The sequence below is a fragment of the Carcharodon carcharias genome, chromosome 14 (assembly GCF_017639515.1).
Source record: "Carcharodon carcharias isolate sCarCar2 chromosome 14, sCarCar2.pri, whole genome shotgun sequence".
Lineage (NCBI taxonomy): Eukaryota > Metazoa > Chordata > Chondrichthyes > Lamniformes > Lamnidae > Carcharodon > Carcharodon carcharias.
Window position 1 is genome coordinate 117,790,262 of NC_054480.1, and position 16,792 is coordinate 117,807,053.

The following is a 16,792-nucleotide window of genomic DNA, read 5'->3' on the forward strand; positions in this document are numbered from 1 at the left end:
TGGTTAGGTCTCAACTAGGGTATTGATCCATTTCTGGTCACTACACTTTAGGAAGGATATAAAGGTTCTTGAGAAGATGCAGAGGGAATTTACCAGAATGGTTCCAGGAATGGGAGGTTATAGTTACAAGATTAGGTTGGAAGGGCTGTGGTTGTTCTCCTTGGAGCAAGGGAGATTTGATAGAGGTGTACAAGATGAGGACAGGCATAAGGTAGACAAAGAAAAACTCTTCCCAATAGCTGATAGTACAAGGACTAGAATACACAGATTTGAGATTTTGGGCAAGGGCTGCAGGGGGGATGTAAGGAAGAAGTTTTTTTTGCATAGTGAGTAGTAATGACCTGGAACTCGCTAACCACAAGGGGGTTGGAAGTGGAAACAATCAATGATCTCAAAAGGAAATTGGATTGGCATTTGAAGGAAATAACCTTGCAGGGCTACGGGGATGGAGCAGGGTTGCTCTGCAGGGAGCTGGCGTAGGCTCAATGAGCCAAATGGCTTCCTTCTGTTCCGTAAATGACTTAATGACTATAGTAGGATACGCAGCAGCCAATTTTCACATGACAAGGTCCCATGAATAGCAACATAATTATGACGAGATACTTTGTTTTGCTGCTGTTGTTTGAGGACAAACATGAACAAATTAGGAGCAGGAGTAGGCCATTTGGCCCCTCGAGCCTCCTCTGCCATTTGATAAAACCATGGCTGATCTGTTTGTGGCCTCAACTTCACTCTCCTGTCTATCCCCTGTACACTTAGATTCTTGATTGACAAGGGAGTCAATATAACTCAACCTTAAAATATTCAATGACCTAGCCTCTACTGCTCTCTGGGGAAGAGAATTCCACAGACTAATGAGCCTCTGAGAGAAAAATTTCTCCCCCTCTCTCTCTCTTAAATGGGAGGCACCTTATTTTTAAACTGTGTCTAGTCTCTCCCACAAGGGAAAATATCCTATCAGCATCCACCCTGTCAAATCCCCTCACAATCTTATGTTTCAATGAGATCACTTCTCATTCTTTGAACTTCAGTGGATATAGGCCCAACCTTCTCAAACTTTCCTCATAAGATAACTCCTTTATCCCAGGAATTATTTAAGTGAACTTCCTCTGTACTGCTTCTAATGCATTTATATCCTTTCTTAAGTAAGGAGACCAAAAACTGTACACAGTATTCCAGATGTGGTCTCATCAACACCCTGTACAACTGTAGCAAAGCTTCCCAACTTTTATATTCCATTCTCCTTGCAATAAATGTCAAATAAACAAAATCATTACATTTGCCTTCCTAATCATTGGCTGTACCTGCATACTAAATTTTTAAGAGTTCAAGTACCAGGACACCCAGATCCCTCTGTACCTCAGAGCTCTGCAACTCTCTCCATTTAGTGTTGCTTTTCTATTCTCCCTGGCAAAGTGGACAAGTCACATTATACTCCATCTGCCAAGTTTTTTCCCGCTCATTTAACCTATCAATGCCCCTTTTCAGAATCCTTATGTCCTCTTCACAATTTACTCTCCTATCTTTGTGTCATTAGCAAATTTAACAACCATACATTCATTCCCTTTGTCCAAGTCATTGATATAGATTGCAAATCGTTGAGGACCCAGCACTATCCCTGTGACACTCCACTTGTCACATCTTGCCAACCCAAAAATGACCCATTTCTCTCTGCATCCTGTTGGCTAACCACTCCTCTTTCTCTACTAAAATGTTAACCTGTCCACCTCGACCTCTTACTTTGTGTAGTAACCTTTGATATGGTACCTAATCAAATGCATTTTGGAAATCCAAGTACATCACATCTACAGGTTCTCTTTTATCCACGTTGCTTATTGCTTCCTCAAAGATCTCTAATAATTAGTCCAACATAATTTCCCCTTCACAAAACCATGTTGACTCTGCCTGATTGCATTAAGATTTTCTAAGTGCCCTATTATAACTTCCTTAATAATAGATTCTAGCATTTTCCCTATGACAGATGGTCTGTAGTTTCCTGCTTTCTGTCTCCCTCCTTTTCTTGAATAGAGGATATTTTCCAATCTGATGGGACCTTTCCAGAGTCTAGGAAATTTTGGAAAATTAGAACTGATACAACAGCTATCTCAGTAACCACTTCTTTTAAGACCCTAGGATGAAGTCCATCAGTCCCGAGGACTTGTCAACTTTTAGTTCTACTAATTTGCTCAGTACCCTATACCTGGTGATTATAATTGTTTTAAGTTCCTCCCTCCCATTTAGCTCTTAATTTGCAAGTATTTCTGGGATGTTATTTCGTCTACTACAGAGAAGATGGACACACAATATCTGTTCAGCACTACCGCCATTTCCTCTTTTCCCATTATTAATTCCCCAGACTCACCTCTAGGGGACCCCACTCACTTTACATACTCTTTCCTTTTTAAATACTTGTAGAAAGTTACTATTTTACTATCTGTTTCTATATTTCTAACTAGCTTTCTCTTATACTCTAATTTCTCCCTTTTTTTAGTGATTCTTTGCTGGTTTTTATATTTTGTCCAATCAGCTGACCTGCCACTAACCTTCATGGAATTGTATGTTCTTTCTTTCAATTTGATACTATCTTTAACTTCTTTAGTTAGTCATTTTGAGGGACTATTATTGGCCAGGGCACTGGAGAGAACTCCCCCTGCTTTTCTTTGAAATTGTGGGATGGGATTTTTATATCCACCTGAGAGAGCAGATTGGTTTAATGTCTCATCTGACAGATAGCACCTCTGACAGTGCAGCAGGCCTGAAGTGTCAGTCTTGATTTTGTGCGTTGATGTCTCTGGAGTAGGATTCGAACCCATGACTTCTGACTCAGTCAAGAGTTTTATCACTGAACCATGGTTGACCTTTTCTAGGTGCCTGTTATAAAGCTGCTTATATGTGATCCAGTGCAGATTTATTGTGGCCTGTAGGCCAGTGGAGTTGTATCCTCAGCTGACACGATGTTTAAGTCCTGCCTTGTTTCTTTTACACCAGTAGTTGACATGCATTGAGTCTGCTCAGAAAGTGGTCTCTGCCAGACGTCCCCTCTCTGCTCGGAAAGTGGTCTCTGCCTGACCTTGCTTAGAATCATAGAATAGGCTGATTGGCCTTCTTCAGTACCATACTATCAAGCCTGTGCCAACTCTTTCAAAGTGTAAAGAGTTAATGGAGTGGTCTCTGTGAGGTCTCCCCTGCCTGCTCAGAATGCTCAAAGAACTTGCATTTATATAGCACCTTTTATGACCTCAGGATATCCCAAAGCACTTTACAGTTAATGAAATACTTGAAGTGTAGTCACTGTTGTAATGGAGATCTGGCATCCAATTTGCACACAGCAAGATCCCACAAACAGAAATGTAATAATGGTCAGATAATCTGTTTTGGTGTTGGTTGAGGGACAAGGCCAGGAAACTGGTGAAAATTCCTCTGCTCAAGAAAAATGCCGTGGGATCTTTTAGGTTTACCTGAGAGATCAGAGGGGGCTTTGAAAGACGGCACCTCCAAAGTTGCAGGACTCCCTCAGTATTGCACTGGATGTGTCAGTCTACGTTTTGCATTAAAATCTCTGGAGTGGGACTTGAACTCACAGGTAACGGACTCAAAGGTGAACATTCCACTGCTGAACTCTGGCTAACTTCTCCTGCTCAGAAGCCTGGTTCCTGCTGGACCATCCAAATCCCTTAGGATTTTGCTCATGCCTAGAACAAAACTCCTGAATTTTTAAAATATCTTCCAGACTAAAGAAAAGATCGGAAAGCTTCGGTTCCAAGCAGCTTCCTTCTGCCAACGTCTGAGTTTGTATCGGATGCCGTTCGCCTGGGCTGCAGTTGACCTGATGAGTCTCATTTCCAACTGTGGTTCTCAGAGTTCACTGGACAGAGAGAGCATCATTGGAGGTAAGTCACTCAGAAAGGAAATATCAAATCATTGAGCTGCGTGATTCATATTGCCCTGTTTGTTCAGGGAGGATTACCACAAAACGGGGTTCTTTGGGAAGTAACAGTTCATTAAGTTTGATTCAGATTATTTTTTTGGTCCTGTCTCAACAGCTCTAGTGAACTGATTACCCTGTGCAATCCTGAACATGGTACAAACATCTGCCAAGTCTAGCAAGTTCAGTGATTTAAAACTAGCAGCTAACTGATGTGGGCCTTGGCGTAGACAGGATACTGAACTTCTGTAGTGAAGCTGCTCTGTCAACGAGCAATGTGTCTCTGCATTGTTATGACCAGAAGTGAACTGGCTACCCTCTATTCAATCTCCTGGTTGGTCACAACAAAGGTTTAAGTTCCTTCATGAGAATATACCTTTTCCAAATCATGATGTTTTTAACTATTTATGCATTGAGCAATAGGAGCCAATCAAACAAGGTTCTCTTGAGTTAAAGAGCAAATTTATTGACCACCAAATCCAAGAAGAAAAAATAAAAACGTGATGTGTCTCACACACACACGCACACACACACACACACAGGTATCAGAGATAAGGGAAGTTAGAATTCAGTAAAACGAGATAAAAGAATACACAATTAAGTATCCTTTGCTTGTCCTTGAGGCGTAGATTTTAAACATTGCAGCTGATTTGGATTAGCTGGTTTTGTGGATATGGTCAGATGTAGAAGATGTAATTATTACGAGACCTTGGTTTGCTGGTAGATTTCTAGTAAAGCTGACTTACAATACACAGTTAATACACTTGTTTCAAAAGAAAGAGAGGGAGAGAACAGCTCTTCGGCCTGTTTCATCTGCTGAAAGCTTTCTTCCCTGTGTCACTTGGAGTCTCTTTGCGGTAGCTGCAGCCTGCTCTGTTATACTTCACCCATTGTGTATTTCCAAGGGGTTTTGGGTGGGTCTGTCTGGGGCAGCCATTGCTTCAATATCCAGCACTTTGCATTTTAGTGTTTCTTCCTTAGACAGCGAGTTTGGATAGGCCTTTGAATTATCAGATACGTCCCTTTCTTCACACTCCTCATGGGTGTCTTGTTTGCTTGGAAGGTGACCTTGCATTTTTAAGTAATTTGTTCTGTCTCATTTCAAACTGCAAAGTTTCCAGTCAGTTGAAAGTTGAGATGTCATTTTTTCAAAAATAAAGGGCCATAGCCTCATGGCAGCATCAGCTCATGGGTTCCGATGTTTTGCCTGTTTGCTGTCAGTGACTGGCTCTCAGGACAGCTGAGTGATATGATGGCAATTTTAACCAGTTGGGAAACTGATGAGATCAGGTACAACACTGGGTTTACACCTGTTAGGTTTTACTCACTGCTGATGTCATCAGAGAGTATTATTGGCCAGTGTGTAAAACCAGCATTCCACTCACTCCTGTGGGCTTCACCCCTGCTGAGTTAGGAACATGTTACCCCACCTTTAAGAATCATGCAGCATAGAAGCAGGCTGCTTGGCCCATCATCCCTGTACTGGTTCTTTGGAAAGAGCTATACAATTAATCTTGCTCCCTTGCTCTTTTCCCAGAACTCTGCAAACAATAAAGTAACAGAAATAGCTGCTAATCTTTGACAAAGTGGAACTGAGTGCATTTAATTACTGAAATTGTTCCTCTGTGTGTTCTAAGTAGGCAGTGGGAATGAGTTGCACTCACGATCACTGGACAACAAGTATAACATCCTCCCATTTGGATCCGTACAACACAACCTCAACATGTTCAATAAACAGGTATGGTGACTGCACACTGCAACAAACAGGGTGACAATCGATGTCTATCTTTTCCCCAGGTATGACTTGTATTACTTTCAGCTTGACTTGATTGTCACCAATAACAGTCCCAGTGTTTCCTATGCAGTTTGTTTCAGTACCTAGTAGCACTTTTACTGACCTCTGTTTCTGCTTTCACTGCAAACTTCCTCTTTAGTAAGTTTTGTTACTTGCCTGGAACTTCACTTTTGGTGTGTGTGCGTGCGTTTAAAAACAGCTTCTTAATTCTCTGTCCTCCCCTTCTGATGTTGCTGACTCTCCCTACAGTATAGTCCAACAGACATAGGAATCCTGCGGGACATTGCCTGAGTGACCATTCTCTGTGTAAATTCAGACAGTAAAGCTTGGATTGAGAGCTCAACGGTAGGAGGTCAGAGCGTAAATCATGTCCACCTGATGTAATGAACTGACTCCATGGAAGATTCTGGAATCAACCTCATCAACATTTGTAGATTGAGTTCCAGTTGCAGAAATGCTCCTGCTTTGGGCCTTGTGCATGGAAAGGGAGGAGGGGCTTGGCTCCCTGTCCCCCAATATGTCTAAGTTAAAATTGTTGTCCTTCTCTTTTGTCTCTCCTATTCTAGAACTTCTTTGGGATTTGCACTCCCCCAAATCCTCCATTCTTCAGATTCTAGTTTCCTGTGCATTTCCCCCTTTGTCATGCATTCCTCCTCTTAAGAACTCTGAAATTTCTTCCCCATAGACCTCTGCTTTTCTTCCGTTACAGTACTTCTTCAAATCTACCTCTTCAATCAAGCTTTTTGGTCAACCCTCCAAATCAATTCTTCTTTTGCTTAACATTTGTTTGCCTGATGTCCCTGAAGTATTTTTTCTACATTTATAAATGCTACATCAGTCGCAGTTGTTTTATTTGCTGATATAATAACAGCATCAGCAAAATAAAGTAATTCATTGTCTTTTTAAAACATTTGAATAAATGTGCGCATAATTCAGTGAATCAGTATTTGATGGACTTGTTAGTTGGGGGTGACACACTTACCTCCAAGTCAGAAGAAAGAAAGAAAGACTTGCATTTATATAGAAGAACATGAGTTCAAGCCCCACTCCAGAGATTTGACCAGGCTGACACTCCAGTGCAGCACTGAGAGTGCTACACTGTCAATTGTGCTGTTTTATGGATGAGACCTTAATGGAGGCCCCATATGCCCTCTCATTTGGATGTAAAAGAGCCCATGGCCCCAGTTTGAAGAAGAGGGGAGTTATCGTCAGTTGTCCTGGCCAATATTCATCCCTCAGCCAACAATATTAAAACAGATTATGTAGTTATTATCACATTGCTGTTTATGGGAATTTGCTATGGACAAACTGGGAGCTGTGTTCCCTACAACAGCAATTACACTTTATCTAACAGCCGATGAAGTACTTTTGCTTTATGGCGTCTTGAGGTCGTGGAAGGTGCTATATAAATGCAGTTTCTTTTTTATTCCATGTAAAGACTATCATTAACCTCTAGTTGGGCGATCTATTGATGACTCACAGACAATACTGATTGTTTCGTATGCTGGTTGTGTGATCTATCTTATCTTGAGTAACTGTAGTCTGACTCTGGAGGCTTACTTTAAACTGTTTCATTTACACTATATACACAATATGCATGATGTGCTACCAAGTAGGCACATCTGTCTTGATTAGACACCATTTCATCTGCCCCGCAGAGTCTCTAGCACATGACTATTGATGCCACTATTACATCATGATATACATCACGCATTACCATAACTATTCTATTAACCCATTATACTACACTGATCTGACTTAACCTTTTGAACACATAGAGATGGGGGCCAGAGAGCTTTCTGATGTATGAGTTCTTTGATCTGAAAAGACTGAATTTATGCAATTACTCAATGCCCATTCCGAAATGAGAGGGTTTAATTACTTGATGTGATTGAATGAGTGGAATGTTTGTCCTTATGATTATTTTGTCTTTCCACCATTTTATTTAGTCATGCTCTCACAGAGGTCAGTAAAGGTCAGAGGTCAGGTAAGGGTTCTACCAGGCACTGCCAGCATTTGGCAGATTGTCATTCCAACTTCAGGAACTGCACTCAAGAGTCCTGTTTAGCCCATCAAACTCACTCATTCATGGACCTTATCACAGACTAAATGCACTCTTCTTCTGGGGCTGAACGGCATTCAAATTCTTCATAACCCCTCATGGTATATCTGGGGTTCATCATTCCAAAGCCCACATTGCCCACAGTGACTTAAGACCACTCGTCGTCTGATTGTACTTCAGTATGGCTCCATTGTCAGATTGCTCAGAGAAATTGAATCTGGATAATGAATCCTTATCTCTCTGATCAGGAGGAAGATAAACTCAGTGACGAAGACCTGATGAAGTTCATCACAGATGAGAAAAAGCCATCACCTTTACTGAGGCGGCTGCGCAAGATTCCAGGTAACCTTTTAATATGGTCAGCATGGGGCCCTGGCAACCCTACACTCTGTAATACATACCCCCCACCCCACCCTGCATTTCCTGGAAATTCCACACTTTGTAATACATCCCCCAGTTCCTGGGAATTCTACACTCTGGTAATACACTCTCTGGTCCCTGGGAATATGTAATAAATTGCCTTGTCCCTGGAGGTACCATACATTGCAGCAGACTGTGCAGCATGTAAATACAGCTGTTGGATAGGTTGAATGGGGTTGTGTGGACTGGGCTGTCACTTGGGTTAAGGTATGATAACAAGATTTTTTTATTTTTGATTGAAGGTGTTTTCCGATTTGAAGTGACCCCTGTTAAAGACACTCCGTCCTTTTGTTTCACCCCGGACTTTTTGGAATTAAAGTCATCAAATAATGAGAATTCGGAGCTGGCTTTGGAAGTTTTAGAATTCCCTCTACCAGGGGTTTCCACTCCATACACAATGTACAGGTAAGTGGGAGTTTGCAGCTTTCATTCCAAGATGGTTTCATTCTGGAATATGATAGTTGGGGACACTGTGAAGCAGGGTGACTCTGCTGTGGTTCCCCTGACATTTCCCAGCATGCTGAGGTTCGAGGCACACACAGCTTTGGAAATTCAACTGCAGCCAGTGAGTGTGTATGCTGTTCATATCATTGAGAATGGCAGAGTTCCATTAGCAGTGGTCTACCAATTGGTAGGGTGTAGAATGCAGAGGTGGTGTTACCCAGGGTGAGGCGCCAGTGTTATTTGAGGTTGGCTGGCTGTTAATGGAGTGTGGGGGGCAGGCACAAGTTGGTGGCATTATCTAGCAGGAGGAGGCATTGTGTAGTCGGGTGGGGGGAAGGGATCGCAGTGCTTTAGAGGAGGGGAGATGGCATTGGGAGATGGGGGTTGCTGGGGGGAGGTGAGATGGCATGCCTTGGAGGGTGAGAGGAGATGACATTGTCTGAGGGGAGGTGAGGTGGCATAGCCTGGAGGGTGAGAGGAGATGACATCGTCTGAGAGGAGGCAAGATGGCGTGATCTGGAGGGGAAGGGGTGATGACATTGTCTGAGGAGAGGTGAGATGGCGTGGCCTGGAGGGGGAGGGTGAGGGGAGCTGGTGTGGCCTGGAGGGGGAGGGTGAGGGGAGCTGGTGTGGCCTGGAGGGTGAGGGGAGCTGGTGTGGCCTGGAGGGTGAGGGGAGATAACTTCACCTAGGGGAGATGGCGTTGGCCAAGAGTGCAAGGAGGTGGCTACGTTTTCTAGGGTGAGTTGGGTCCGAGCTACTGACCACAAAATGACTTTTCTCCTCAGCCAAGCTTTGATCAATCTTAGGCTGTGTGGAAGTTTAAAAGTTTGAATAAATTATTCCAGTTCTTCTTTCCCAATGAGCTACACAATGACACAGCAGCTAGTTTCATGATTCAATGGCACTAATTTCCCAGTGGAAATTAACATTGAAATGTTTGGGATGTAATTGGGTAAGCATCAATTTCTAACATTCTGTTGGAGATTATGTCGGCATTTCACTGTGATGTACTTGAGGTGCTTGGTAAATCTAGTACTGCAACCTGGCATAGAATCTGACCAATCCATCTACTGGAATTTTGGATTGTATATGCAAATCTAAATTATCCAATCAAGCCAACAGCTTATCTCAAACCATGATTGCTAAGAATTGACGTTTCGAGTCCTCATGACCCTTCGACAGAACTTGAGTTCGAACTCAAGTTCTGTCGAAGGGTCATGAGGACTCGAAACGTCAACTCTTTTCTTCTCCGCCGATGCTGCCAGACCTGCTGAGTTTTTCCAGGTAATTCTGTTTTTGTTTTGGATTTCCAGCATCCGCAGTTTTTTTGTTTTTATGATTGCTAAGAGTTAGGTGTAGCAGCGTATATTTAGATTAAGGTGTGGCAGGGTATGTTTACAAGTATACTGTGAACTGCATTAGAGCAGCTTTTACAAAACATGTGATATTTGTGGCACCAAGTCCAAAGTCAGCAGCCCTTGATGAGGTGCAGTTAGTCTCACCCTCTGGTGTTGGGAGGTACAGCTTGATATATAAAATGTGCAAGCAGGTGAATGGATACACAGCTTGGACATAGCTGGTCATCCCAATACTACTTAGAAATATTTTGTAATGTTCTTTCAGATATTTTATGAATAAAGTATGTTTTTTCAAAAATAAAAAAACTCAGCAGTTTGGCTGTTTGGGGCTGTGTGTGGGGTGAAATTAACTGAGAGCCCTGGGGAACAGAACAAATGTTCCTCTTCCCATTTGGTTTAGCCCTCTATTAATGGGAAAATTTCAGTGCGGAGTTCGCTTTCTCTGTACAATTTAAGTGAAGGGATTCCAGGAACCTTAAATTGATGGATGAGAGAAAGGCTGCGTTAACCACTCAGTTGTAGATGGTCCGTGTCTCACACACAGGTTTTATTGAGATTATGACACCGACTGGAAAATAAAAACATTCTGAGGCAATGCCCCTTTGCAAAGTTGCATTCTCACATTAAAATTAGAAATCTGTTACGGTGCTTTTGTAATGACATTGAAATTTTCCTGCAAATACTGAGATTCCTTGGCTCCACCCAGAGGGAACGTGGCCATTAGAGGACTAACACATTAGTCAATAACTGCAGATACCGAGGGAATTCCATGAAACCTCCTTGCAGATTCTCCATTTGAAAAGTTATTCCACCATGATGTTTTGTGTGTTCTGGATTGATATTGGCTGATAATGTGCAAACAAATTTAAGGCCTGTATTAGAAGAAAATTAAGATTCCCACCTGTAGGATCACAGAAACATAGAAACTAGGAGCAGGAGTGGGCCATTCGGCCTTTCGAGCCTGCTCCGCCATTCATTATGATCATGGCTGATCATCCGACTCGAGCCTGCTCCCGCTTTCTCCCCATACCCTTTGATCCCTTTTGCCCCAAGAGCTCCTTCTTGAAAGCATACAATGTTTTGGTCTCAACTACTTTCTGTGGCAACGAATTCCACAGGCTCACCAATTCTCTGGGTGAAGAAATTTCTCCCTATCTCAATCCTAAATGGTCTACCCCATATCCTCAGACTGTGACCCCTGGTTCTGGACTCCCCTACCATTGGGAACACCCTTCTTGTATCGACCCTGTCTAGTCCTGTTTGAATTTTATAGGTTTCTATGAGATTCCCCCCTCATTCTTCTGAACTCCAGCGAATATAATCCTAATCGACTCAATCTCTCCTCATATGTCAGTCCCGCCATCCCAGGAATCAGTCAGGCAAACCTTCGCTGCACTCCCTCTATAGTAAGTACATCCTTCCTCAGATAAGGAGACCAAAATGGCACACAATATTCCAGGTGTGGTTTCACCAAGGCCCTGTACAATTGCAGCAAGACATCCCTGTTCCTGTACTCGAATCCTCTGGCTATGAAGGCCAACATACCATTTGCCTTTTTTACCCCCCTCCTGCACCTGCTTACCTTCAGCAACTGGTGTACAAGGACACCCAGGTCTCATTGCACATTCCCCTCTCTCAATTTAGAGCCATTCAGATAATAATATGCCTTCCTGTTTTTGTTACCAAAATAGATAACCTCACATTTATCCACATTATACTGTGTCTGCCATGCATTTGCCCACTCACTCAGCTTGTCCAAATCACACTGAAGCATCTCTGCATCCTCCTCACAGCTCACCTTCCCACCCAGCTTTGTGTCATCTGCAAATGTGGAGATATTACATTTAATTCCCTCATCTAAATCATTAATATATGATCCCATATAAAATATGATCCTAAGGCCTCAATCCACTAAGTCCTTTTTGTTTTTACAAACATCCCCTATGCCATCCCCGATGGGTTAACTGTCACCGAGGTCCAGGTTCGACAGGTGGTGGTTTCCTCTGATAATTCAGTCAATTATTGTGAGCCTGGACTGAGTGTGCTGGACTCAAATGGTCAGTGTCGGCAGGATGTTTAACCATCTGAAGTACCATTGTTGCGCCTAACCCTTTCCTCACCTGGACAATGTTTAGCAGATGTGACTGCACAACAATGAAGAACAGGACAAATTCAGAATTACCTGGAAAAACTCAGCAGGTCTGGCAGCATCGGCGGAGAAGAAAAGAGTTGACGTTTCGAGTTCTCATGACCCTTCCATGAAGAACAGGAGCCCTGGCTGATTTTTCCTCTCTGGTTTTTTGAGAGACAATTTTACCATCAAGTTAGCTGCTAGCACCTATTATATTAAGTCTTCTGCCATCTTGTGGTTAGAACCTGAATATTTGAGTTGCAGTAATATGGGCAACTTACAGTTTGAAGCTGGGTCCCAAATTTATTCAAAATATTCCTCATTTGACTGTTGGATTGATAATCTCCCAACATTGACTAATCTCACAGCACAGCGTAACACATTTTCATTGATATTTTTGAAGTGTGTAGATGTTGGGTTGGTGTAAAAACCCAACTGGTTCATTAATATACACTAGGGAAGGTAACTTGCCATCCTTACCATTACTCTAATCCCATTCCAATGTGTTTGACTCAGTTTTCTTCTGAAGTTGGCCTAGCAAGCCATTCAATCATACCAACAAACGAAATAGGAGCAGAAGTAGGCCATTTGGCCTGTTAAACCTGCTCTGCCACTTGATAAGATCATGGCTGATCTCTTTGTGTTTCGAATTCCACATTCCCATCTACCCCTTGATAACCTTTGATTCCCTTGCCGAACACGAATCTATCTACCTTTGCCTTAAAAAAATATTCAATGACTCCACCTTCTGAGGCAGAGAATTCCAAAGTCGCACAACCCTCGGAGAAAAAATTTCTCCTCACCTCTGTCCTATAAGGGTGACCCCTAATTTCAGAAGGCATTTAATAAGGTGCCACATCAAAGGTTATTGCAGAAAATAAAAGCTCATGGTGTAGGGGCAATATACTGGCATGGCTGGCTAACAGGAAACAGGATAGCCATAAATGGGTCTTTTTCTGGATGGCAGGATTTAACGAGTGGTGTGCCACAGGGATCAGTGCTAGGGCCTGAACTTTTTACAATTTATATAAATGACTTCGATGAAGGGACAAATGATATAGTTGTTAAATTTGCTGACAACACAGAGATAGGAGAATAAGTTGTGTTTAGGACGAAAGGAGGCTACAAAGTGACATAGGTTAAGTGAGTGGGCAAAGACCTGGCAAATGGAGTATAATGTGGGCAAATGTGAAATTGTCCATTTTGGCAGGAAGAATTTTAAAACATATTATCTAAATGGTGAGAGATTGCAGAGCTCTGAGATTCATAGGGATCTGGGTGTCCTAGTGCATGTATCACAAAAGGCTGGTATGCAGGTACTGTAAGTAATTAGGAAAGCTAATAGAATGTTATAGTTGATTGCAAGAGGAATTGAATACAAAAGTAGGGAGGTTATGCTTCAGTTGTACAGGGCACTGGTGAGACCACACCTGTAGTACTGTGTACAGTATTGGTCTCCTTATTTAAGGAAAGATGTCAATGCGTTAGAAGCAGTTCAGAGATGGTTTACTAGGCTGATACCAGGAATGGGCAGACTGTCTTATGAGGAAAGGTTGGACAGGTTAGGCTTGTATCCACTGGAATTTGGAAGAGTAAGAGGTGACTTAATTGAAACCTTTAAGATCCTGAGGGGTCTTGACAGGGTGGATGTGGAGTGGATGTTTCCTCTTGTGAGAGAATCCAGAAGTAGGGGTCACGGTTTAAAAATAAAGGATCAGTCATTTTAGACAGATGAGGAGAATTTTCTTTGAGTGTTGAGAGTCTTTGGAACTCTCTTCCTCAAAAGGCAGTGGAAGCAGAGTCTTAGAATATATTTAAAGCAAAGCTAGATAGATCTTTGATTAGCAAGGGGGTGAAAGGTTATCAGGGGATAGATGGGAGGTTACAATCAGTTCAGTCTTATTGAATGGTAGTGCAGGCTTGAAGGGCCGAGTGGCCTACTCCTGCTCCTAGTTCATATGGAAAAGAGTGCCCCCTTGCGCTCTCCCAGATGAGAAAACATCCTTTCCACATCTGCCTTGTCAATACTATTCAGGATCTTATGTAATTCAATCAAATCACCCCTCACTCTTCTAAACTCCAGTGGAAACAAGCCCAGTATGTCTAACCTTTCCTCATAAGACAACCCGCTCATTCCGGGTATCAATCTAGTAAACCTCCTCTGAACCGCCTGCGGTGCATTTACGGAGACCAAAACTGCACACAATATTCAAGATGTGGTCTCACCAATGCCTTGTATAACTGAAGCATAATATCCTTACTTTTATGTTCCGTTCCTCTTGAAATAAAAGGATAACATTCCAATAGCCGCCTTAATTACTTGCTGTACCTGCATATTAACCTCTTGTGACTCATGCACTAGAACACCTAGGGCAGAACTTTCAGGTCGGCAGTGGGTGTGATCGGCGATTCCTGCAGCAGCCAGGGAATGGGCCCCCGACTGCGATTTCACGCTGGCTGGCCAATTAATGACCAGCCATAATGAAGTGCATGCTGAAATGCTCAGTGCTGCTGGGGTGGGGGGGCTGGAGGAGCGTGGGTTCTAACATAGGCATGGGCGAGTGTGAAATGAAAGTTCCCTGAAGGCAGAGAGCTACCTCAGGGAGCTGAAGACTTCGAAAGTATTAAATAAAGATTTTAAAATCAGATCAAGAATGCCCACGCGTCACAAACAGTCACCTGAACATATACAATAAAAAAATTCTGTCCATAGATTTTTAATAAATTCAATAACAGAAACCTCATCCTGCCTTTGAATGAGGTCTCATGAAAAATGCAAAGACTGCCTGGCAGATTTGCTCATCTGCCTATCATGAGGTTAGAAGGACCACGAAAAATCAGGGACAATTAAACTATAATGGGCTTAATTGCTGACTGAAATATTGCGCGAGTGCAGGATGATGTCGGGATGTTCACCTGTCGTCATCACCTGCTATTTTACGCTCGAGTGGGTTGGCACGCTGACCTGAAAATTCTGCCCTTAGATCTCTCTGCACCTCAAAATCCTGCAGCCATTTTCCATTTAAGTAATACTAAGCATTTCACTTTTCCTGACAAAGTGAATCACTTCACATTTTCCCACATTATATTCCATCTGCCAGGTTTTTGCCCACTCACTCAACCTACCTATATCTGTCTGCAACTTCCTCTTTACAACATACTTTCCTATCTGTCTTTTGTGTCATCTGCAAATTTAGCTACCATGCTTACACTTCCCTCATCTAAGTCATTGATATAAATTGTAAAAAGTTCAGGGCACAGACCAGTGCGGGACTCCACTCATCTGCCCATCAGAAAAAGACCCATTTATACAGTCCGTTTTCTGCAAGCCAGGCAGCCCTCTATCCATGCTAATATGTTACCCCCGACACCATAAGTTTTTTATTTTCTGCAATACCCTTTGATGTGGCACCTTATCAAATGCCTTCTGGAAAGTCAAGCACAGCACATCTTCAGGCTCCCCTTTATCCACAGCGCATGTTACTCCTTCAGAGAACTCCAGTAAATTGGTTAAGCACAATTTCCCTTTCACAAAACCATGATGACTCTTCCCAATTACCTTGAATTTCTCTAAGTGTCCAGTTATAACCTCCTTAATGATTGATTCTAACACATTCTTCGCTATAGACGTCAAGCTAACTGGCCTATAATTTCCTGTTTTCTGCCTTCCTCCCTCCTTGAATAGAAGGCTTATATTTGCTACTTTCCAGTCTGATGGAACCTTTGCAGAATTTAGAAAATTAACACCGACACACGTACTATCTCATTAGCCACCTCTCTTAAGATCGTAGGATGAAGTCCATCAGGACCTGGAGTCAGCCCCGCGGCTCCATCAGTTTGCTCAGTACTGCTTCACTAGTGAATTTAAGTATGCCAAGATCCCCCCTCCTTTGCAGCTCTTGATTTACAGATATTACTGGAATGATTTTTGTATCCTCTATAGTGAAGACAGAAGCAAAATATTTGTTCATTTCATCCGCCATTTCCTTATTATCTTCTATTAACTCCATATTCTCACTGTCTAGTGGACTCTCATTTTCTCTTTTTCTTTTTAAAGACCTGTAGAAACTCTTGCTTTCCATTTTTACATTTCTAGCCAACTTCCTCTCATACTCTAATTTCTTTCTTCTGATCAACCTTTTAGTCATTCCCTGACATTCTTTATATTCTGACCGATCATCTGAGCTGCCACTCATCTTTGCGCAGTTATATGCTTCTTTCTTAAGTTTGATGCTTTCCTTAACTTCTTTAGCTAACCAAGGATGGTGGGTCCTCCCCTTAGAATTTTTCTTTATAGTAGGAAGATATTTGTTCTGAGAGTTCTGAAATATCCCATTAAATGTTTGCCACTGCTTCTCTATTGATCTACTCCCTAGCCTAGTATCCCAGTTCACTTCAGCTAGCTCAGCGATGCTGCCCACAAAGTTGCCCTTTATTTTAGTTTAAAAAACTAGTCTTACACCCACTCTTCTCCCTTTCAAACTAGATGTAAAATTCAATCATATTGTGGTCACTGCTACCTAGGGGTGCCTTCACTCTGAGGTCGTTAATTAATCCTGTCACATTACACAATACCAAATCTAATATAATCTGTTCCCTGGTTGGTTCCAGAAAGTGCTGCTCTGAGAAGCTATCTGGAAAACATTCTATGAAC

At 42.4% G+C, this 16,792-nt stretch overlaps 1 protein-coding gene across 7 annotated transcripts in view; it reads left to right on the top strand.

Annotated features, from left to right (window-relative positions):
• LOC121286849 (dedicator of cytokinesis protein 7-like) overlaps positions 1-16,792 on the top strand; it is a 203,439-nt gene that overhangs the window by 40,623 nt on the left and 146,024 nt on the right. For 6 of the 7 annotated variants that reach the window (XM_041203978.1, XM_041203980.1, XM_041203982.1 and 3 more), the window contains 4 exons: positions 3,731-3,890; positions 5,563-5,663; positions 8,031-8,124; positions 8,445-8,607. In XM_041203978.1, the coding sequence (XP_041059912.1) occupies positions 3,731-3,890; positions 5,563-5,663; positions 8,031-8,124; positions 8,445-8,607 (518 nt within the window). The remainder of the gene's footprint in view (positions 1-3,730; positions 3,891-5,562; positions 5,664-8,030; positions 8,125-8,444; positions 8,608-16,792) is intronic. The other variant, XM_041203979.1, reaches the window with a different exon arrangement.